At 40.6% G+C, this 22500-nt stretch overlaps 2 protein-coding genes across 3 annotated transcripts in view; both read left to right on the plus strand.

Moving 5' to 3' along the window:
- lrriq3 (leucine rich repeats and IQ motif containing 3) overlaps positions 1-2277 on the plus strand; it is a 6908-nt gene extending 4631 nt beyond the window's left edge. The window contains exons 8-9 of the transcript XR_008386038.1: positions 1-925; positions 1425-2277. The exon at positions 1-925 is cut by the window's left edge and continues 36 nt beyond it. The gene's annotated coding sequence lies outside the window, so the exon portion shown is untranslated. The remainder of the gene's footprint in view (positions 926-1424) is intronic.
- A 1677-nt stretch (positions 2278-3954) lies between these two features.
- ssbp3b (single stranded DNA binding protein 3b) lies at positions 3955-22192 on the plus strand. 2 transcript variants are annotated; one of them, XM_053625898.1, is made up of 18 exons: positions 3956-4206; positions 4988-5060; positions 5253-5314; positions 5410-5494; positions 9479-9568; positions 11745-11813; positions 12057-12116; positions 12401-12461; positions 12590-12648; positions 12984-13048; positions 13121-13169; positions 13997-14032; positions 14338-14392; positions 14481-14545; positions 14931-15003; positions 15107-15135; positions 19548-19646; positions 20936-22192. In XM_053625898.1, the coding sequence occupies exons 1-18, from the start codon at positions 4151-4153 to the stop codon at positions 20966-20968; spliced, it is 1119 nt and encodes a 372-aa protein (XP_053481873.1). In that variant the 5' UTR covers positions 3956-4150; the 3' UTR covers positions 20969-22192. The 2 variants fall into 2 exon arrangements, with proteins under 2 accessions (XP_053481874.1, XP_053481873.1); XM_053625899.1 differs by lacking the exon at positions 11745-11813 and having other exon boundaries at positions 3955-4206.
- The last annotated feature ends 308 nt before the right edge of the window (positions 22193-22500 follow it).

A 22500-nucleotide genomic window follows, 5' to 3' on the forward strand; every position in this document is an offset into this window, starting at 1 on the left:
TTCCATGTTCCGGTCTCAGAAACAGAGAGAAAATGACAACAACTGGTCCACATCTTGCTGCATCACAACATCTGCCCCCCAACCTCCCTGGCATGCATCATTTTCATTATTGAAAATGTGTAATTCCTTATATAACTGTAGCTCTAACAATAATGCATCTGCAAATCATATGTTTATATTAATGCACTGGTTCTAATACATTAGAACCAGTGCATTAATATTACATTACTACATTTCTTTAGTAACAGCTCATTCACAGGGACTTGTTTGCTCCACATAAAGGGATTAAAAAGTTGTCACATCCACCACGGACATTTCACCACCATGCCACCAGAGGGCAACCTTCCCCAAATTTTAGAACTCTTCCTCATTCCCTACACGTATTTACTGTCACAATCATTCATCCATCCATCCACTTTCTGTACCGCTTATCATTACTGGGTCACAAGGAACCTGAAGCCTATCCCAGGGAGCATGGGGAACAAGGCGGGGTACACCCTGGATGGCGTGCCAATCCATTGCAGGGCTCAATAACACACACATTCACACACCCATTCATACACTACGGACCATTTGGACATGACAATCAGCCTACAATGCATGTCTTTGGACTGGGGGAGGAAACCGGAGTACCCAGAGGAAACCCCTGAAGCACGGGCGAGAACATGCAAACTCCACACACACAGGGTGGGAATCAAACCCCCGACCCTGGAGGTGTGAGACAAACACGTTAACCACTAAGCCACCATGCCCCCTGTCCCAAGCATATATAAAACAAATGGACACTAATGCATGTTTGATCTTTGTGTATGCTTCTTGTTCTTTCATGGTATCTCATTTATGCTCATCAAATCACTGCAAAACCCTGATGTCCTGGGCTCTCCATGGTTAACCACTCATGAACCAAACATAACGTGGAGAGAAGGTGAGCTCACAGTAGGTGGATTCCATACTCTTTTAAGAATTGTACATCTCTCTGTCACTCCACTCAGATTGAGGGTCCAGAAGTGAAAAGGGACATAAAATATAGATCCAGATATAGATTTAGATTTACATCCTATATGAGCAAGAAAAACCTCTCTGAGACGATATGAGTAAGAAACCTTGAGAGGAACCAGACTCAAAAGGGAACCCATCCTCATCTGGGTGACACCGGAGAGTGCGATTATGAGTCAGACCTTTTCTCAGGTCTCTTATGGTGCATGGTGCCCTCATGCCTGTGCTACCTTTTGGCTGTCCATTTTACTCATGCTGTCATAGCTAGTCTTCTAGCTATGAAGCTAGAAGTTCCTGCTTGTACTGTATTTTGTACACAATGTACATTCTCTTAAACCACTATATGGCAAAAGCATACTTTATAATCTCTTACATATCTTATTAATATGTAACTCCTTTCTGTTCTTTCATGGTGTTTATTCTGGAAGGAACACGCGGGACGACACATGGAGCTCGTGAAAGCAGTGCAGTTTACTAACAAAACTGAACACATAAGGGAACATCACACAGATTAACTTTAAAAAGCTCTCCTCTACAGCTGCAAACAAAACACTCAAAGAAAATAAATAAAACTTACACTTAACACATAAAAAACCCGTTACAGCAAGTAGACTAAAGAGACAGAGAGATAAAACTATGTACCATTCACCTCAACAGTAATTTCTCATCTGGCCAGAAAATGGCCAGCTGTGGATGACCCTCCCTTCTTCCCCTAATTGATATTATGCTTTAGGCTGGACAGATATGATTTGATTGACCATTTTGTTGAGATTCAAAATCTAATCTTTTTGTCCAATACATATACATTTTTGGAAGAATAATGAATCATAATCACCATAATCACACTATCCAGTGTCACCCAGATGAAGACGGGTTCCCTTATGGTTCCTCTCAAGGTTTCTTCCTCATATCATCTCAGGGAGGTTTTCCTCAACACTGTTGCCACTGACTTGCTCATTAAGATTAAAATTCATAAATATAAAATTTTTATCTGGAATTTATACGTATAGCTGTATTTCAGTAAAGCTGCTTTGTGACAATGTCCATCGTTAAAAGAGCTTTACAAATAAAACTGAATTGAATTGAATATGTAGGACAGAACAAAGGGCATGGTCTGGTTATGGTAGGACAGCTGAGACACACACACGCACGCACACACACACGCACACACACGCACACACATGCACGCACGCACACACACACACACACACACACACACACACACACTCAAGCGTCACCTGTGAGTGTGAATGGATAATTTATTCCACTTCAGTATCTCTCACAGTGAACAGGGAAGTAAACAGTGTATAATTATAGAGTTTAATAGAAATATTTTTTAAACTTTACCTCAGAAAAGTTAAATAAACATGATTTCATGAATGCTAAGATAAGAGAGGAAGTGTGTGGGGTTTAATTAAAGACTATACCAACGTTTCACGTTCCACACCTGAGCACTGTTCAGTTCCAAGCACTCAGAAATACTGTGCATCATCTATATGTTTACATAGTGTAAGACCCATATAACACACACACACACACACACACACACACACACTGTGCTGTAATGTATATGTGACAAATAAAGCCGTCTTTTTCCTCTTCTTCTTCTTCTTCTTTTAATCCTGACAGTCATCACAGCTGGGGTTCCTGTAGATCTCCATATTTTTCTCCATCATCTCCCTGTTCTCCATCAATGATCTGGGTAGGAACTCACAAATGGAACTGTTTTTTAAATAATTTTTTTGTTTCACTTACGACAACTGTGCAGTGTGTGCATGCTTTAATACAGAAACTTCATTTTATTGACATAAACAAGCTAATGAAGATAATTAATCCTTAATTAATGTGTGAGAAAGATGAAGTTCATCAGATAATATGTGGATAGTGTTCTTCATCTGCTTATAGTGTGAAAACTACAATAAACTGTGGAATAAATCATGTTTTATTCACATAGACTAGCACTTTATTTAAAATTATTATGAACAGTTTATTACTGAATATAACTTTGTGTTGGACAAACCATCTGAAGTAAAGTTTGTAAAGTTTAATATAAATGTGTAGTTTGTAATATAAAGCTAAATGTAAAGATCTGTCTCTAGTTATTTGCTCTCTCTCTCTCTCTCTCTCTCTCTCTCTCTCTCTCTCTCTCTCTCTTACACACACACACACACACACACACACACACACACACAATGCAGATTCTAATGCAGAGGGAAGTGTTTGTAGTGTACATTTTGTGTTGTAAAATAGCAAGTTATTCCTGTGTATTATTAGTGTATAGGATATGAGCTTGTGTGTTTCCAGTATAAATGTGTTAGTTATTAAGCTATTATACACAAAGTCACAGTATTTATACCATTACCGTTTTCTATCAGAAAAATATGTGAAATATGCTGGATTTAGAAGAAGATGATGATTTGTATAATTTTCCCAAACTGGTGAATAAACATAAGATAAGATAATACTTTATTAATCCACAGACGGAAAAATTTGGGAAAGGAACTTGTCTAAACATGTCTTAAAATTTAATCACACTGCAGTAAAAAAAACACTTTCAATATTGACAGAGTGGATAAAGAATTAATACTATAATAATTCTAGGAAAAGCTTTCATTTATTTTCTCTCGTGTCTTATTGGCCAAAGAAGCTGTTGATTTTTTCATATATACATATATATTTATTCATACACACATACATATACATACATACATACATATATATATATATATATATATATATATATATATATATATATATATATATATATATATATATATATACACACATAAAATACCACAGAATTGCGTCTTTAAATGGATTTCAAGGCCAAAAAATGGCGCTTTATCTTCTTATGGTTCTTTATCTTTCTGTTTTTTTAATGCTGCTTTATCTTTATGTGGATACGCGGAACATCAGCGTTGACCGTGACGGTAAGAAATTCTCGCACTCCTATTGGTCACTGAGGGAGCCAATCACAGGTCGAGCAGTAGTCCTCTTGGTGTGAGTGTGTGTGTGAGTGTGTGTGTGGTTGCTCCTGTTAGCATGTGTGGTTGTGAGGGCAGAGTTCGGGATCCTGACAGATGAATAGTTGGAAATAAGGAGGTAAAACAGGGCGACGCGCGCGAGTCTCGTGCAGGAAAAGCCGCAGAGAATCATGTTTCCTAAAGGAAAAGGCTCCGTGGTGCCGTCCGACGGTCAGGCGCGCGAGAAGTAAGCGCTTTCCCTCAGATTCCGGCGCGCGCCGCTGAGCTGCGGTGTGTTTTTGTCTGTAGCCTATTGTTAGAGCTGCACATGAAGCGCAGAGAGGAGCGGAATCTCTCAGCACCGACGCCATTCTGCGCTTTATCGCCATTTTAACCTTTTATTCCTCACCGCCTTCACTTCCGCTTTAATCTACACTGCATTTGGTTGAATTTTACAGGAATAGGAGATGTGTTAAGCGGCGCGTGAGCGGAACTCGAGGCGCTGTTTCAGTGATTCGGGCTCTGATGTTTGCTACAATGTAGCCTGTCTGTGTGTGTGTGTGTGTGTGTGTGTGTGTGGCGCGCGCGCAGGGAGTGGGTCCATCTTTTGTGTTTTAGCTTTTAAAGAGCTGTGTGTTAGAGATGTATGTATGTATGTATGTATTCATTTACAGGCTACCTAAGAGACACATTTACATGTATTTCATTATAAACTATTATTATTATTTTTATTTATATATATTTTATTAGAACTACTGCATAGGTTTAATTTCCGTGTTTTGGTTAAATTGCTGGACATAAGTCCTGCTCCTGGTGTTGTTTTCTAGAAACCTTTATGAAAATCTTCTCTAGACATTATTATTATTATTATTATTATTATTATTATTATTATAAATAACATTATCAAATATATGTTATGGGGGTTGAGCCTAATACCTGCTAATTACCACATAGCCCCGCCTCCTAATACTTGATCATTTCTGTTTATTGCCGTAATATATGTGTGTGTGTGTGTGTGTCTCTTGCAGGCTGGCTCTGTATGTTTATGAGTATTTGCTCCACATTGGTGCACAGAAGTCTGCTCAGACCTTCTTGTCAGAGGTGAGGGGTGTGTGTGTGTGTGTGTGTGTGTGTGTTAGGGGTTTGATGGTGTATCGTGTGTTAGTGTACCGTGATACTGGGTGATAACTAGCATTAATAGTTTGCTGTACTGCTGTAGAATAATAAGTGTGTTTTTTTGTGTGTGTGCACTGATGTGACCTTTCACTCTGTTTCCTAATGTTTAATGTTCAGATTCGATGGGAGAAGAACATCACTCTGGGTGATCCACCTGGGTTCCTGCACTCCTGGTGGTGGTGAGTGTGTGTGTTGGTCAGTAAACTGCTTGTGTTGATGTGGGATGTGGTGTTGGAGTTTGATGCGTGTGTGTGTGTGTGTGTTTCCCCTGTAGTGTGTTTTGGGATCTGTATTGCGCCGCGCCGGAGAGGAGAGACTCGTGCGAACATTCGAGTGAAGCCAAGGCTTTTCATGACTACGTAAGTATTTCCAGCACTGCACTCAGCATCTCTACACGGTTCTATGCGGTTCTACTGTTTGGATGTGCTTTATGTATCAATGAGCAAGTGAGGGCTGGTTAGCACATGCTAGCTAACTGCACCAACTTATTAGATTCTAACTTGTTTGCTAACACTAACTGTTCACCGAAGCAGTTTATTTGCATTATGTCCGTCATTGCTGTGAACACACACACACACACACACACACACACACACACACACACACACACAGACAGACAGTGCTGGGTAAATTACTCAAAAAAAGTAATCTACTACAGATTACTAATTAATTTAAAGTTATAATCTGATGACATTACTGATTACTGCATGTAAAAATGAATCAGATTACTAATTACTTTACTTTCAAAATCATCAGATCTACAAAAACACACTGCAACGTGAAACTCGGTTCTTTCAGTAACTTTAGTGTCCGTGCACGACGCGATCAGAAAAAGTCTGATTTATAATAAATCCATCCTCGGGTGTGTCGCTGTGTGCAGGACGACCAGACCTCATAAAATATAAAACTTTTCTAACTAGGCTAGTTTGGAGTCGCTAGCCGAGGGGAGACACAGCTAAGCTATCACTGTATGTGTTTAGCTGCTACAGAGTCATGTAGAGTTCATTATCTTTCCTTCTGCTCTGCTCACGTCATCTTCACGTAAACTGGAACTCATGGACGTTTACACGCCTTGTTTTCCTGCTCAGCTTCAGAGGATGTTTCTGTTTCAGTTTCAACTCCCTTACCGCTTTAAATAAATAAAACTCGCCGTATATCCATTTTCCCTCACACTGACTGTGAGCTAGCGTTCAGCAGAACTGAGAGACCGTCGGCCAATAAGACGCGAGTATTTCCACGTATCTCCTGTAAACGCTGTCTGATTGGTCTCGCCCCCGTTCACTGAAGATATAACATTACAGACGTCTTCTTTTACTGACGTTCAGTTACGTCGTGACGAACCGCTCCGAGTGGAGAATTATTCAGAGATAAAGAGAAAATCTTCAGGGCAAAACCTGATTTTATTTTAAATATATATTTTACATAATGTTGTTTTCTTAACAATAAATTAGTAACGCAATTTTATTGACATCAGTAACTGTACTCAAATTACATCCATTTAAAACGTAACGTGTTACATTACTGCGTTATCAGAAACAGTCATTAAACCCAACTCTGGAACACACACACACACTTAGTGCCTTAGTCTAGTTATTAAAAATGACAATTTAACTGTATTTCTCATGAAGGTAATTTTTTGGATTACTTTATTTTAAGTAAAGTTTCATTTTATTTTAGCTGTGATTGAGAAATGTCCTGATGTTTGGGATTTGAACACAACTTCCTACATGTTTGTAAATTACAAAATCTGTCAGAAAAGAAAATTATATAAAACAATAATTATGTTCAAAAGGGGTGTCAATGTTTTTACTCCTGGAGTGTTTGTCAATTTAAAGTCATTTTAAAACTGTAGTCGGATATGATGTTTGTGTCGTGCTGAAAGAATAGCTTCATAAAAACTGTAAAACATGAGCTTTTTAGTGTCTGTGTGAATTTACAGTAAAATGGAACATTTCATAACATTTCTACTGAAAATCCGCAAAAAAAATCAGCACAGAGGAGGAGCGGAACGAACAACTACAGCAGCAACCATACCTGCTTTCTCTCTCTGTGTGTGTGTGTGTGTGTGTGTGTGTGTGTGTGTGTGAGAAGGCATGTGGTGATAATCAGTTATACAGTATATCATGATAACTACTAAACAATGTTATTATATTGTGTGTGTGTGTATTCTGTAGTTTTTGTGTGTTTCATTATTGTGTGTATTTCTGTGTGAGGTTTAATTTTAGAATTCTGTTCAGCAGCTTTTAGTGAAACCTTGAGGACAGTTTTGTTAACAAACATGTGAACGGTTTAAATTATCTGATGATGAATTGAATATCAAATCTATCCATATCGATGTCCCTCATGTTTATTTTACTTAAATCCCAAATCTCTCTCCACGTTAGCACAGTGTCTGTGAGGTGTTCCAGGAAGTCTATAAAAACAAGTAAATGAACTTAAATGTGTTTATGCAAATGAGATTGATTTGTGTTGGAAGAGCTGCAGAGCAGATTTACCGCAAGCATGCAGCTAACATCTGACCCGACTCAGAACTCTGACTCGGGTCTCAGACTCTGAACTCTGACTCGGGTCTCAGACTCTGAACTCTGACTCGGGTCTCAGACTCTGAACTCTGACTCGGGTCTCAGACTCGGCACTTCACCTCATGAGAGTGGTTTTATTTACAGAGCTGACTGAACAGGAAGTAGGTGTGTGAGCTGCCCGTGTTGATGCTGAATGTGTGTGTTTTTTTTTTTAACACTAATAATCTGATCTTTGTGAATTGGACAGTTAGCAGATTAGACACACACTCTGTATAAACAACCACGATAAATTCAGGCCTGTAATCGGGTTATTTGGTGCATGTACACTGTTAATCGGATGAAAGTGACCTGCTCAGAGAGTGACAGTGTTGCATTACATCCATAAAATAGACAAATAAATATTTACTAGCATGTTATAAAAAATGTGAAAGGAAATGAGAAGATTGTTCTTCACTGGTTTGGTGGTGAGCTGTAGAGCGACTGGAGAGCTGCTGCATGATGAAGTAGTATAAAAATGTGATCATTAAATTGTTTGTCTAGAGGTAGAGTTTCACTTGGTCACTTTAGTAAAGTGCACATTAACGTGCTGAAAAGGTTTTTGTGTGTGAGAGAGAGAGAGAGAGATCACATAAGTCATAATTGTAAAGTGTGCACAGCCGACGGTGACGTGACTGAATCTCTCTGTGGTATTTATCGTCTCCAGCTTGATTTGTGTGGGGGATGTTAGGGGGAAGGCGGTATGGGGGGTGTAGAGGGGGTGTTTGGTGTGTCGCAGGGTTGATTTTATTTAGAGGATCAGAATAGGCTGTGTGTCGTGCTCTGCTTTTGTTCCTGTCTGCGTCTCGTGTTCAGGCTCGGCTGCTTACTGGGGGAGGAATGGAGTGAGAGGGGAGTGAGGTGTGGGGGGGGTCGATGGGGGGTGTTGGGGGAAGGGGGTAGGCTGTGGTGGCTGTAGTCTCTTTCAAGCAAAACATGTTACCTTCAGGCTTTTCCCCCTGGGAGAGGCCCCTCTGGGGAAGCAGTGGGCGGAGCAAGGAGTGATTGATGGCTGTCAGGAAGGCATGGAAAAGTAGACTGAGGGGGGAAACAGACTTAATGTTACAAGCCGGGCGGGGTGTGTGTGCACGCGCGCACATGCATGTGTATGTGCATGTGTGTGTTAGCCATGGCTCTTGCTATCATCCTCTGGCTATGGTATTTCACACTGCTCTCTCTTTCTCTCACACACTCACTCACTCACTCACTCTCTCTCTCTTTCTCTCACACACGCACACTCACTCACTCACTCTCTCTCTCTCTCACACACACACACACACACACACACACACAAACTCCCCAGTGTGGGAGGAGACAGGAATGGTAACCGTGACTACAGCAAAGCCCACTTCATCATGATCAGAAGAAAAACAGTGCAGCTGGCCTTGCCCACGAGTACCACTAGTTCCTGTTCCTGCTGGAACGACTTGAACCCTTTGTCCAGTAGCACAGTTCCAGTTTCTGGTACTGAATGTTCCTGAGCTGTGTGTGGTGGGAAAAGGATTGAGGTCGTTAAACATAATAATAATAATAATAATAATAATAATAATAATAATAATAATAATAATTGTTTCTAATCACATTTTGTGTGTGAAGAGTGTGTGTGTGTGCGCACTGAGTTAGGATGCTAAACTTTATACACAATGCTAAAATATCTCTACAATTAAAGGAGAATTGTAACTGACACTGAACACGTCTCAGCTGATCCAATATATTCTGATTAAAGGGACACTGTAGACTTATACTTTTGGCCAAATTATTAATAATTAAAGTGTGTGTGTCTAGAGTGCTGCTGCAGCTCCGAGCCCTGTGATGGGGAACATGCCCCCCGGAGATGGCATGCCTGGTGGTCCGATGCCCCCCGGATTCTTCCAGGTACCACACGGTCCCCACAATCTCTCTCTCTCACACACACACACACACACACACACACACACACACACACCCTCCTGTACAATTATGAGGCTGTAATGCAGATTTTTAGCGCTGTATAAACACTGAAGCGCTGCTTTGCTTTAAAGTCACCTGAAACTGAATTGGAGCAGATGGTCCGAGTGGAACAATTTTCACTGCAGTGGTTTTGTATTCAGTATTAACTACATGTAAACGGCAATATTTAAGCATGTTTAAATTTAACAACTGTTTATTTGTAACACTGACCTGATCTAAAGACTAATCTAGATGTGACTGGGATCTCGCAGGATTAGAAAGCATCACTGGTTTAAATTTTAAATAGACTCTGTGGTATAAATTATGATTTTGTTTATATATATTTTTGGATTTTCCCCAGTTTCACTCAAATTGATCTTGGCCAGTTCCCACCCTCCTGCCAGCTCTCGCCTATCAAGCCCCAGCTACCAACAGGCGAGAGTGAAGGCTTTTCTGTTTCTTGGGAGCTTCAGCTTATTTTGACAATTAGAACCAAATAAATTCACTAAATGGAGGTGACGTTGGTGTTTAATGTATTCATGTTTACACTTGGAATTCATGGACCTGGTTGAATAAAATTGAATGATAAAGATGAAGTCTTGTGAAGTTCCCTGAAGCCCTGTGATGCTTAGTGAGGCATGAAATGTTCAGTTTCCGGTTGAGAGTGCGTTTTTTTAGGATGCCGCGTCTGACCGGAGCTTTTTCTTTTCTTTCCTTTTTGCATTTGAATGAATTGCTGTTTGTATTTTTTTGTTTTTGTCCCTTTGTTTGCTGGTTGTAGTGAAGCTCCAGGCCCACTCTTTATTGTCTGGTCCTCCCAGGCCTTGATCCAGCATGTGTGATGTGTGTCCTCCTGCTCGCTACCACTATGATGTGCCTGGTACTTCACTGATGGAGAGTTTGTATGATTATTCGGAGTGGTGTTGGGACTGCTCGGTGCTCTGTGCAGTGATGTGCGTCCCGAGCGGTGCGGTGTTGTCCGGTGTTGTCCGGTGGCATTGCTGCTGTACAGGCTTTGAGGGACATTAGGCCTTCAGTGGTACTATGAGCAGTTACCCCACTGAAATTAGATGCCAGCAGATTTTAGAGGACTTTGTGTTTTTAGTTTTTTCTATTATTTATTTTTATTTAATTTTTTATTGTAAAGCTGCATTGGTGTGAGAAAGGCACTATATAAATTAAACATATTGTTATTATGAAGCTCACTGAAGCTCCATGAAACTCTGTGAAGCTCCTGGAAGCACTGTGAAGTTTAGTGAAGATCCTTGAAGCTCCTTGAATCCCAGTGAAGCTCTGAAGCCCAGTGAAACCCTGACAAGTACCATGAAGCTCCTTGAAGATCCTTGAAGCAATGCAAAGCTCAGTGAAGTTATACTGTGAGATTTAAGACACAGCTCATTATAGCCACAACAAAGAAGTTTTACATTTTAAAGATTAAGAGCTTGTGTATGTGTGTTTGTGGTTGTTCGCAAGTGTGTGTGTGTGTGTCTGGAAACCTGCTGTACAGTAATGTTTTTACTCTAATCTGCCCCCTGGTGTACAGAGACATTAATCCTCCGTACACACTGACTTGTAAACATCCAGTACTGTGTTATTTAAAGAAAGCCATTGAGGTTCATTATTACAGTGCAGTTTTATCAGGCGATTGGGCCGGAGTCTGTAAGGTTAGCAGGGGGTGGAGTCTGAAATATTTCTAATTTGCATAATAGAAAGTAAATATAATGTGATTTATTGAGGAAGTGTTTGTGAAAAATTACATTTTTCTTGTTGGTGTGACTGTGTACAGAGACGTGTTGTGTTTTATATAAAATCAGTTCTGGGTGACTTTAATCTTTCTTGCTGCTGTGTTTTTGCTTCAGTGTTTCATTTTTCATGGCTCATGACAGTTTGGCTGAAATCCTGCTGCTTTCTGTTTTCTCTTTTCACTGTCTGCCTAAACTGCCTAATGCCCCACCACCACTACACCCCCACTACCCCATCTGTCTGTCTCTCTGTCTGTTGGCCTTTCTGTCTGTAACTGTCTCTCTCTCCCTCTGTCTGTGTGTGTGTGTGTGTGTGTGTGTGTGTCTCTCTCTCTCTCTCTCTCTCTCTCTCTCTCTCTCTCTCTCTCTCTCTCTCTCAGGGCCCCCCCGGCTCGCAGTCCTCTCCTCATGCTCAGCCTCCTAACAGCATGATGGGACCTCATGGCCAGGTAGCTCCCCCCTGCACACTTCCTCCTCCCAATACTCTCTTTTTGCATACATGTTCTGCTCTCTCTCCCTCTCCCCCAGTTTTCTGAAAGTGGAGTAGTGTCAGATATTAAAACGAGCATTTCATCCTCCACATACTCAAAACACGATGATGCTTTCAGGAAATTGTCTTTTCTTATTTATGAGTTAAAGTTCTGTGTGTGGTGTTTAAAGAACCGGCTGTAACGTGTGTTGTTCTGTCCTAGCCATTCATGTCTCCTCGTTTTGGTGGAGGACCAAGACCCCCGATCAGAATGGGCAACCAGGTGGGCTCATGAACCCTGACATGTTTATTACAGACATCATATAGTTTTACAAATATTGTGTAACAGACAACACACCTGAACATAATACTAATATTAATCACTATATTATAACGTCACCACAGAATTAATCACCTGTTTATAACAATATTAATCACTGTATCAATATGGGAAATATTTTCAGTTTTAGAGATTTGTTTTTAATTTCTGTTCATTTGCTTGTTTACAAATTCAAAACTGAATGGGTGTGATGTGTTGAATGGATGATGTGTTGTTTCCTCCTGCAGCCTCCAGGTGGTGTCCCGGCAGCTCAGCCTATGCTCCCTAACATGGACCCCCGCCTTCAGGGTGAGCGTGCGAGCATGCGTGAACACACACACTCTCACACTAAAGGATCTTTTTTAACATCAGAAAGGTTTCTGATATAAAGAAAGCTTTCAAGTGATTTTATTTGTTTTTTTATTGTTTATTTTTAGGACCGATGCAAAGGATGAACGTTCCCAGAGGAATGGGACCGATGGGCCCTGGACCCCAGGTAACACTAACACATCCTCTTGAAGCCTGGTTTTGTATTCCTATCAAATACAAACACCATCACAAAATCCACATCATTCAGTTTACTGTGGGCATTTTCTAAACCATGCACACAGTATAGGCCCTTCTGCATGTGCACAGTGCAGGGCATTATGGGTATTGTGTATGAAGCGTCAGTATGGTTTACAAAAACACCATTGTAGGGAATATGGTGTGTCTTAGGACACACGGTGAGTGTTGAGTCAAATACCTGCCTCAGGCGAATGACGTTAAATCTGCAGTGTTCACTTTCTGCTCGGTATTTCCCTAAAATATGGTGTAACTTTTCTTCTGCAGAATTTCGGAGGTGGGATGAGACCCCCACACAACTCGATGGGTCCGGGAATGCCAGGAGTCGCTATGTAAGGAAACTGGATTTTATCCATCAGTCTTGCCCTGGTTTAACATCTTTACTAACTGTCTGAACGTTTCAGGGGTCCGGGGAACGGCAGACCACCCTGGCCGAATCCCAGTGCTAACAGCGTGAGTCTGCTTCCTGTTTCATTTTAATACTCACACCTAGCACATGTTTTTAATATCAGTATAAAACATTTAATTCCTGATGTACATCAGCTGTAAGCCTGATGATTATTATAATAAATTACAGAAATATTTTTGAGAATCAGTACCTCATGTCAAGTGGGTTTTTTTTAGTGTCATTCCTCTATATAGCTGGTATACATCAGAGTCAAATATCTACAGGACCATGGTGTAACAGTAGTACAGTACACAAGACTACATAAAGTGCAAATACACTGTGAAAAGTTTAGTGTGAGATGAGTGCAAGACAATAAGTGCACAGAACAAAATAAAGAGAGCAATGAATACACAGGACAATAGATTCACAGTGAAATGACAACAGACAACAGTGTTGTGTGCAGAAGCTATTGCCATGATGTACCACTACTGTTATTTATGACAACATGGATCTGATTAGATATTAATATCAAAATCCATTCCCCCAACACTAATACATTTGTAGCATCTTAAGAAAAATTAATCCTGAACAAATTAAGTTTTTAAACTTCATAATGTTTATAATTTTGTCTACTGTTGCATTCGACTTACCTCAGAAGTGGTAATTTGGAGGTCAGGATGATTTTTTGATTCATTTTCGATCTTGCTGCCATTCAACATACGAAGTGCAAAAAAACATGAACATCATCTTCTTTGTCTCTTGTTAGCAATGAGCCAGCCAGCTAACTGTGATGTATATTAGATTTCACAGGCGAATATGTCTGTATGCTGGGTGACGTAAAGCTAATGTGTGTGTGTGTGTGTGTGTGTGTGTGTGTGTGTGTTGCTCTCAGATGCCGTACTCCTCACCGTCTCCTGGTGCATATGGGGTAAGTAAAGTACTGTTGCCCTCTGTTAATGGTTATCACTCACATCACTCAGTATTTAACTCCTGTCATGGGGCTGAACGTTTACTGTAGTGTTTTTGTTGTTGTTGATTTGCCTTTTTATCTTAATGGACTTGTAATCACTGAGGTACTGTGTAAAACTGTCCCTTTAGCCCCAAAAAAATGAGATTCGTATTCAGTATCTAATGTTTCTAATATTAGGTACTTTTATGCACACTTTTTAGCTATAGTTGTTCAGGATCAGGATGTTGTGTTTGTGAACTGTAACTTTGTGCTGTCTTCTGTAGGGTCCTCAGGGAGGTGGACCTCCAGGAACTCCAGGAATTGTCCCAAGCCCTGCAGGTGTTTGTCACCTTCACTAATCACTCCTGAACACTAATTAGCTAGAAAGAGCAACTATAGGCTAACATGTCATGTGTCCTTCTTTCAGACTCTAACAATTCGAGTGAAAATCTGTACACCATGATGAACTCGGGTGGAGGAGGGAGAACCAATGTAAGGACAGAAGTGCTGCACAGTGTGCAATTTTCCTGCTCATGGTCTTATTTATCCCTAATATCAATATAATGGCAATCACATTCTTTTTTTCACATAACAATGGAAAAGTCCATGGTTTGGTTGGTAGAGACCACTGTGTGACCAGAGTTGAGATTTTCATGGCTGTGATGGAATAGTCCTGAACAGAAGCAGGATGTGTGATCTGAGATTCTTTAGTCTTTTCATTTAAGTCGTACACACTCGATACATTCAACTATTTATTAGCCACACACACACCGGTACAACATAAACCGTGTTGTCTGTGTTTAAACTGTGTGTGTGTGTGTGTGTGTGTGTGTGTTTTTACACTGCTACTATCTTAATGTGTCCTGCTTTTGTGTAGTTTCCCATTGGTCCGGGTTCAGAGGGCCCCCTAGGGGCAATGGCTGGAATGGACCCCATGCATATGAACGGAGGTAAAATCACTTCATCTTTACATTTTTTATAGTCTATATAGGTATTTTAAATACAATACACTAATACAGTCCACTTAAGATGAGTTTTCATTCCCTTCTTTAGGTTCTGGAGATTTGGATGGACTCCCAAAGGTGATTTATATTCTTTTTTATTCTTTCTCTTCAAGTATTAATATTAACCATGAAGCACATCTAGACCTGTATCTCTGACTGATAAATGCTATTTTATTAATATAGAAAAATATTGACAGTTTTGCCATCTATGGAACTAACAAATATTTTAATATGGTGTATGTATGTAATGTGTGTGTGTGTGTATATATGTATATAAAAACACGCACAGAGAGTGCCTCCACTAATATTGGCACCCTTGGTAAATATGAGCAAAGAAGTCTGTGAAATATTGTCTGCCTTATTCTTTTGTTTAAAAAAAATCACAAAAAAACTCTGCTCTCATGGATATCAAACAATTGCCAACACGGGTTTATCTAAAAAAATTTGTTAAATATAGATGTGCAACAATTATTGGCACCCCTATTAATTCATATGATAAAAATATATTTTAAGTATATTCCCATTGATATTTTACATTTCTGTTAGTACACCTGAGTGACTAGGAACAGGAAGTTGTTCAACCATAATGTCCTGTTTCACAGGGGTATAAATATGAGGTAACACAGGCCAAATTCCCTTAGTCATCCATAATAATGGGTAAGACCAAGGACATATAGCTGTGCTGTGTGGCAAAAGGTTGTTGAGCTTCAAAATGGGAAGTGGCTATAAGAAAATAGCAAAAGCATTGAAAATGCCCATTTTCAACATCAGGGCAATAATTAAAAAGTTCCAGTCAACTGGAAATGTTATGAATCATTTCATTACATTTATTCATTTAGCAGACAACTTACAAATGAGAAAATACAAGCAACGTGGTATATAAAGCAGAGAACAATACAAGTAGTGCTACCGTACAAGATCCATTAATTGAGTTCCAGAAGAAGCAAAGTGCGCAGAGTAGGGTTTTTTTTTTTTTTTTATGGGTTGGTTAGGTGTTCATGGAAGAGGTGGGTCTTTAGCTGTTTTTTGAAGATGTTGAGAGATTCTGCGGTCCGGATTGAGTTTGGAAGTTCATTCCACCACTGAGGAACAGTTAGTTTGAATGTTCTTGAATGGGACCTTGAGCCACGCTGAGTAGGAACTACTAAACGTCGGTCGCTAATCGATCGCAGATTGCGTGATTGAACGTAAGCCTCCAGGAGAGAGTTGAGGTAGGAGGGTGCTGTTCCAGACAAGGTCTTGTAGCTGAGCATCAAGGCCTTGAATTTGATGCGGGCAGCTACAGGAAGCTAGTGGAGGGAGATGAAGCGGAGTGTGACATGGGTTCTCTTGGGCTGGTTGAAGATGAGGCGTGCTGCTGCATTCTGAATCGTTTGAAGGGGTTTGATGGAGCTGGCCAGGAGGCCCGAGAGTAGTGAGTTGCAGTAGTCCAGTTTTGAGATAAGAGCCTGGACTCTAGTATCTGTGTAGCCTGTTCGGTGAGCTAGGGTCTGATTTTTTTGATGATGTACAGGATGAACCTACAGGACTGTGCAGTTGTTGAGATGTGGTCTGTAAAGGTCAAGTTGTCATCGAGAATCACCCCAAGGTTCCTGGCCGTCCTGGTTGGCTTGAGTGTGGTTGAGCCAAGCTGTACAGTGAGGTTGTGGTTGATTGAGGGACAGGCTGGGATGACGAGAAGCTCTGATTTTGCCAGGTTGAGCTTAAGGAGGTGTTCCCTCATCCAGACCGAGATGTCTGACAAGCAAGCAGAGATACGTGCAGAGACTGAAGCATCGTCAAGCTGGAAGGACAAATAGAGCTGGGTGTCATCAGCATAGCAGTGATATGAGAAGCCATGAGACTCAATCACCTGCCCTAGAGATGTAGTGTAGATAGAAAAGAGCAGTGGACCCAGAACTGACCCCTGTGGAACGCCAGTTGTGAGTTGCTGAGTTTCAGAAGTACCTCCCCTCCATGATACCTTGAAGGATCTGTCTGAGAGATAGGATTCCACCCAGCGCAGAACCATTCCGGTGATGCCCAGGCTGGAGAGAGTTGACGGGAAGATCTGATGGTTCACAGTGTCAAAAGCAGCAGAGAGGTCGAGTAGGATGAGGACAGGTTGATGAGAATCAACCTGGAATTGGAAATCTGTCTATATCGTCTGTGAAGAGGATGGTTTGAATGGCCAAAAAATCTCCAAGGATCACAGCTGGAGAATTGCAGAAGCTAGTTGTGTCTTGTGGCCAGAAAGTCTCCAAAACTACAATCCGAAATCACCTACAGTTGCTATCAAAATTATTCAACCCCCATTACAAATCAGGTTTATTGTCAAAATTTACAGACTTTCAGCTGTTTGCAATGAACAAATCAAACAAAAACAATTGAAGTAGTTCAACACAACGAATGCTTCAAGTGGTTTCCCCAAATTCAACTGAAAATGCAACTTATGATTTCTCCAGTTTCAAAATTATTCAACCCCCTGAATGGAATCCCTCACAACAGCACAAATATGCAAAACAGGTGTTGTCTCAAGCAACTAATGAACCTAATCAAGGGGTTCATTAGTTGCCGCAGGTGTGCTTGAGCTGGAACACATGAAATACCTGAACTGGCTAGGGGTAGAAAATGTATGAAATACCTGGACGGGGCAGAAAAAGTAAGCCATCAATGGCTGCAAACAGATTTCTGAGAAGACCGGTTGCGAAAAGCCCTCGAGTGACTGCAAAAGACCTGCGGCGAGACTTGGTGGCAACAGGCCCTGAGGTTTCAGTGAGCACAGTAAGGCGCGAACTAAGCGCAAAAGGTTTCCATGCCAGAACTCGAAGACATTCACCACTACTGACCCATAAGCACAAGAAAAGTCGTTCAAAATCATATAAATAATCCACAGAAGTTTTGGGATTCTGTTCTGTGGAGTGATGAAACAAAACTGGAACTTTTTGGCGAAATGGATCAGCAGTATATCTGGAGGAAGAAGAATGAAGAAAGAACATCCTGTTCACAGTCAAGCATGGTGGTGACTCGATGATTCTCTGGGGCTGCTTTGCATCCTCTGGCACTGGAAACCTGCAGTGTGTGGAAGGCAACATGGATTCATTGAAGTGTCAGGAAATCCTAGGAGAAAATGTCATGCCGTCTGTAAGGAAGCTGAAGCATGGGTGTCATTGGACCTTCCAACAGGACAATGATCCCAAGCATACCTCAAATTCCACCAAGGCTCGGTTGCAGAAGAATTCCTGGGAGATTCTACAGGGCCGTCACAGTCACCTGACTTGAACGCCGTAGAAAATCTCTGGTGGGATTTGAAGAAGGTGGTTGCAGCACGCAAACCCAAGAATATTACTGAACTGGAGGCAATTGCTCATGAGGAATGGGCTAAGATTCCTCAGGAAGCTGGTGTCTGTCTATGCATCTCATTTGCAGCAGGTCATAACAGCAAAAGGGTGCTCTATTAAGTACTAAAGATGGTTGCCATGAAGGGGTTGAATAATTCTGAAACTGGAGAAGTCATTATATGTTGCATTTTCAATTGCATTTGTTTGATTTGTTCATTGCAAACAGCTGAAAGTCTGTAAATCTGATTTGCAATGGGGGTTGAATAATTATGATTGCAACTGTACATCACCACAAATTGTTTGGAAGGATTTCAAGATTAAATCCTCTGCTTTCATCCAAAAACAAACTCAAGCATCTCCAGTTTGCCAGACACTACTGGAACCACAAATGGGATTAACAGCCTGAGGTCATTAACCCTAACCGTATCAAATATCAACAGATATTAAATGAAAACCTGACTGCCTCTGCAAGAAAGCTTCAAATGGACCTTGGTTGGATTTTCCAGCAGGACAATGATCCAAAACATACATCAAAATCAACACAAAAATAGCTTCCTGACCACAAAATCAAGGTCCTGCCATGACCATTGCAGACCGCTGACTTGAACCCCATAGAAAACCTGTGGGGTGAACTGAAGAGGAGAGTCCACCAGCGTGGACCTCAAAGTTTAAAGGATCTGGAGAGATTCTGTATGGAGGAACGGTCTCCGATCCCTCGCCATGTATTCTCCAACCTCATCAGGCGTTATAGGAGAAGACTCAGAGCTGTTATCTTGGCAAAGGGAGCTAGCACAAAGTATTGATTTAAAAGAGTGCCAATAATTGTTGCACACCTATATTTAACAAATTTTTTATAAACCTGGGTTTGCCATTGTTTGATATCCATGAGAGCAGAGTATTTTTGTGAATTTTTTAACATACGATCAAAAATGTAAAGAATAAAGACGATTTTTCACACCCTTCTTTGCTCATATTTACCAAGGGTGCCAATATTAGTGGAGTACACTGTATCTTACTAGTTACATACTGTTGGTGTTTAACTTAAGAAATTATTGAGGAATTTTGGAGAATATCTTCCACAAACATCACTTTCAATGATTGAGATATTGTTACTGTAGAAACAGTGGTGAACAATAAATGTCACCTGACTAAATAAATCTTTCTGTACAGAATTCACCCAATAACATGAACAACATGAACAACAACCTGGGAACCCCGAGAGATGATGATACCGGAGGCAGTTACCTTCACTCCTTCCAGAATGAGAATGTGAGTTTCACCTGTCTCTCCCTCAGTCCGATTACATTTTAGACCTTTTAAACGCTGTCTAATTACTCGTTAGAACTTTAAAACTTCAGTCTGATTATGCACCATACCTTTAAAAGCTCAGTCTAATTATGAATTGCACATTTAAACTCGGTCTGATTACACACCAGACCATTAGACCCTCGGTCTCATTGCACAAGAGACCTTTAAACCCCCAGTCTAATTACAGACGGGCTCTATAAGCCTAAAGTCTGATTACAGAAAGTTCTTGATGGTCATATTAAATCAGTTATGACTGCATTCCACTAAATAGTTTGTCTTTAAGCTTGTGAATTCACAATCCCTGGATGTGTCATCCAATAGAAAACAGGAGGGTGTGGCTGATCTCTCTTCCTGATGATGGAGTAGCACTCACTTGTGTCACAGTTTCTCATTTATATACTCGGCAAAAAAAGAAACGTCCTCTCACATTCAACTGCTTTTATTTCCAGCAATTTCTTAACATGTGTAAATATTTATATTAATATAAAAATATTCAACAACTGAGACACAAACTGAAGAAGCTTCACAGACTTTTGAGGAACAGAAATTAAATAATGAGTCCCTGAACAAAGTGGAGGTCGATATCAGAAGTAAGTCAGTATCTGGTGTTCTCCAGCTGCTTTAAGTTCTACAGTGCATCTCATCCTCATGGACTGCACCAGATCGGTCAGTTCTTGCTGTGAGATGTTCCTCCACTCTTCTACCAAGGCATCTGCAAGTTCTCCATCATTACATGCTTACATGCAATTTTCCACTGCAAGGTCGATCAGCTGTCCTTCCTGTCTCCCTGTAGCACCGTCTCAGGTGTCTTACATTACAGACATTACAGTTTATTGCTCTGAACACGTCCGCAGTCCTCATGCCTCCTGCAGCAGGTCCGTGGCATGTTCACGCAGGTGAGCAGGAACCCTAGGCATCTTTCTTCTGGTGTTTTTCAGAGTCAATAGAAAGGTCTCTTTAGTGTCCTAACTTATTGTACCTGTGACCTTACTGCCTGTAAACTGTTCGTGTCTTAAGGACTGTTCCACAGGTGCATGTGCAAAAATGGTTTATGGTTCATTGAACAAACATGAAAAACACCATTTAAACCCTTTCCAATAAAAAAAATTCTCCTGAAAAAGGAATGTTTTTCTTTTCTTTTTTTTTTTTTCCTGAGTATAGATGCAAAATATGAAGCTATCTACTATGGAATGTTTACTGACCGCGACAATGTATTTAATCAGTGTCTCTGTCTGTCTCTCTCTCCACAGCAATACTCTCCCTCCATGACAATGAGTGTGTGATGTGTGATCTTTTGGAAGCCTCTTAGTTGGCCGTCCATTACAGAGACATAGAGAAACATGTACAGGATTTTCTGGCCATGCAACTGCCTCTGCTTCACCTCTGGTCTCCTGCAATATCACATTTTCATTTATTTCTTTTTACGATAAACACCCCTCCCTCTTCCCCTCCCCCTTCTTCACCAACACCCACCCCTAAACTAATCCATGTGACACGAACCAGCGGGGGCCGTCCTTGTTTCAATTCAGTCATTTTCTCCTGCAAGGCCAACTTTGTAAAAAAATAATAATAATAAAAAAAAATAAAAAAAGGAGCATCATTCATGGTCCACTGGATGTGTAGCCGCTAAAACCTCAGAGGAACAGCATCATGTCCACCTTCATCTTCAGCATGGTTTACGTGTTCCACACTGACACTGAACTCTTCATACGTGGCCTTGACCTCTGCCTGCATTGTGTTGCCTTTTCCTCAGTTTTTTTCTTTCAGCACATCATGATGAGAGACCTCTGCCTCTCTTCAGTGTAAAGCTCAACATTCTACTAATTCTTTACTCTTTGTTTTTGTTTTTAATTTTTTTTCTAAATATTACACATCACTGCTTTTGAAGACTAACTGCGCTGATTGCTCCCAGAGTGGGGTACTTTTTTTTTTCTGCACTGATCCCCTTTACATCAGCTGCTGTCTCGAACGTTTCCCATGACTCTGAGTAATGAATAATCCACCGGTCTGATCTGAGACAAACGCAAACTACCTATAAGTGAAAGACTCTGAGACAAGTCCAAGTTTTTGCCTCTGTCTGTCCCACTGATGTGTTCGGCCGTCGTAGCATCAATTCCTTGTAATGCTGAATTTGTGATGTACCCATATTATTTTTGGTTTTTATTTTTGTAATCACTACCATGTGCCTCAATTGTTTTATTTTGATATTTGGGTCTGTTAAAGGTTCCAAAAGGCCTGTTGTAGCTTCACTCCTGCCGAAGGTGCTCGCGTGATACAGCCCTAACTCGTGACTTTTCATATTTTGCAGATTTTTGTGTTATGCTTGTCAGAGGGGTGCCAGACTCACTCATAGTACAGATAGAATCGTAAGTTATTCTATTTATACAAACCTTTGGTAATGCTTCTTCATTTAGGAAGTTGTTTTACACTGCTTTTGTTAGCTTGTACATCATACTTCGGGCAAAAATGCTTGTTTATATATTGACAACTAAATTATTTGGCTCCTTTCTGTGTGTCCTGGTCTTGTTTTCATGGATTGCTGCATATTTTCATGGAAGGCATGTACTGATAAGCAGTGATACGGTTTGCTTGTACAATATTATCATGGACATTTCAAAATGACACATGCTGAGCCCATGTGAGGAGGCTGTACTCCTCAGATAAAGCCTATTAATTCTTTTTACTGGACAAGAGTTCAGTAAAAGTTAAAATGTAGTGGAGAGAACTGTTGTGTTGAATCAATCTTTCAGCAGTTATTTTTAAGGAATCCAATCATATGTCTACTGCGATTAATGGTCACGTTGATATTGTGATA

This window comes from Ictalurus furcatus, chromosome 5 (assembly GCF_023375685.1).
Source record: "Ictalurus furcatus strain D&B chromosome 5, Billie_1.0, whole genome shotgun sequence".
In the NCBI taxonomy this organism is placed as follows: Eukaryota; Metazoa; Chordata; class Actinopteri; order Siluriformes; family Ictaluridae; genus Ictalurus; species Ictalurus furcatus.

What these genes read in the sequence shown, in the direction of transcription:
- ssbp3b (XM_053625898.1), top strand. Translation starts at nt 4,151, where the DNA reads ATGTTTCCTAAAGGAAAAGGCTCCGTGGTGCCGTCCGACGGTCAGGCG. An exon ending in GGAATGCCAGGAGTCGCTAT is followed by an intron (nt 13,049 to 13,120) that starts GTAAGGAAACTG and finishes TGAACGTTTCAG; the next exon opens with GGGTCCGGGGAACGGCAGAC. An exon ending in CGAATCCCAGTGCTAACAGC is followed by an intron (nt 13,170 to 13,996) that starts GTGAGTCTGCTT and finishes TGTTGCTCTCAG; the next exon opens with ATGCCGTACTCCTCACCGTC.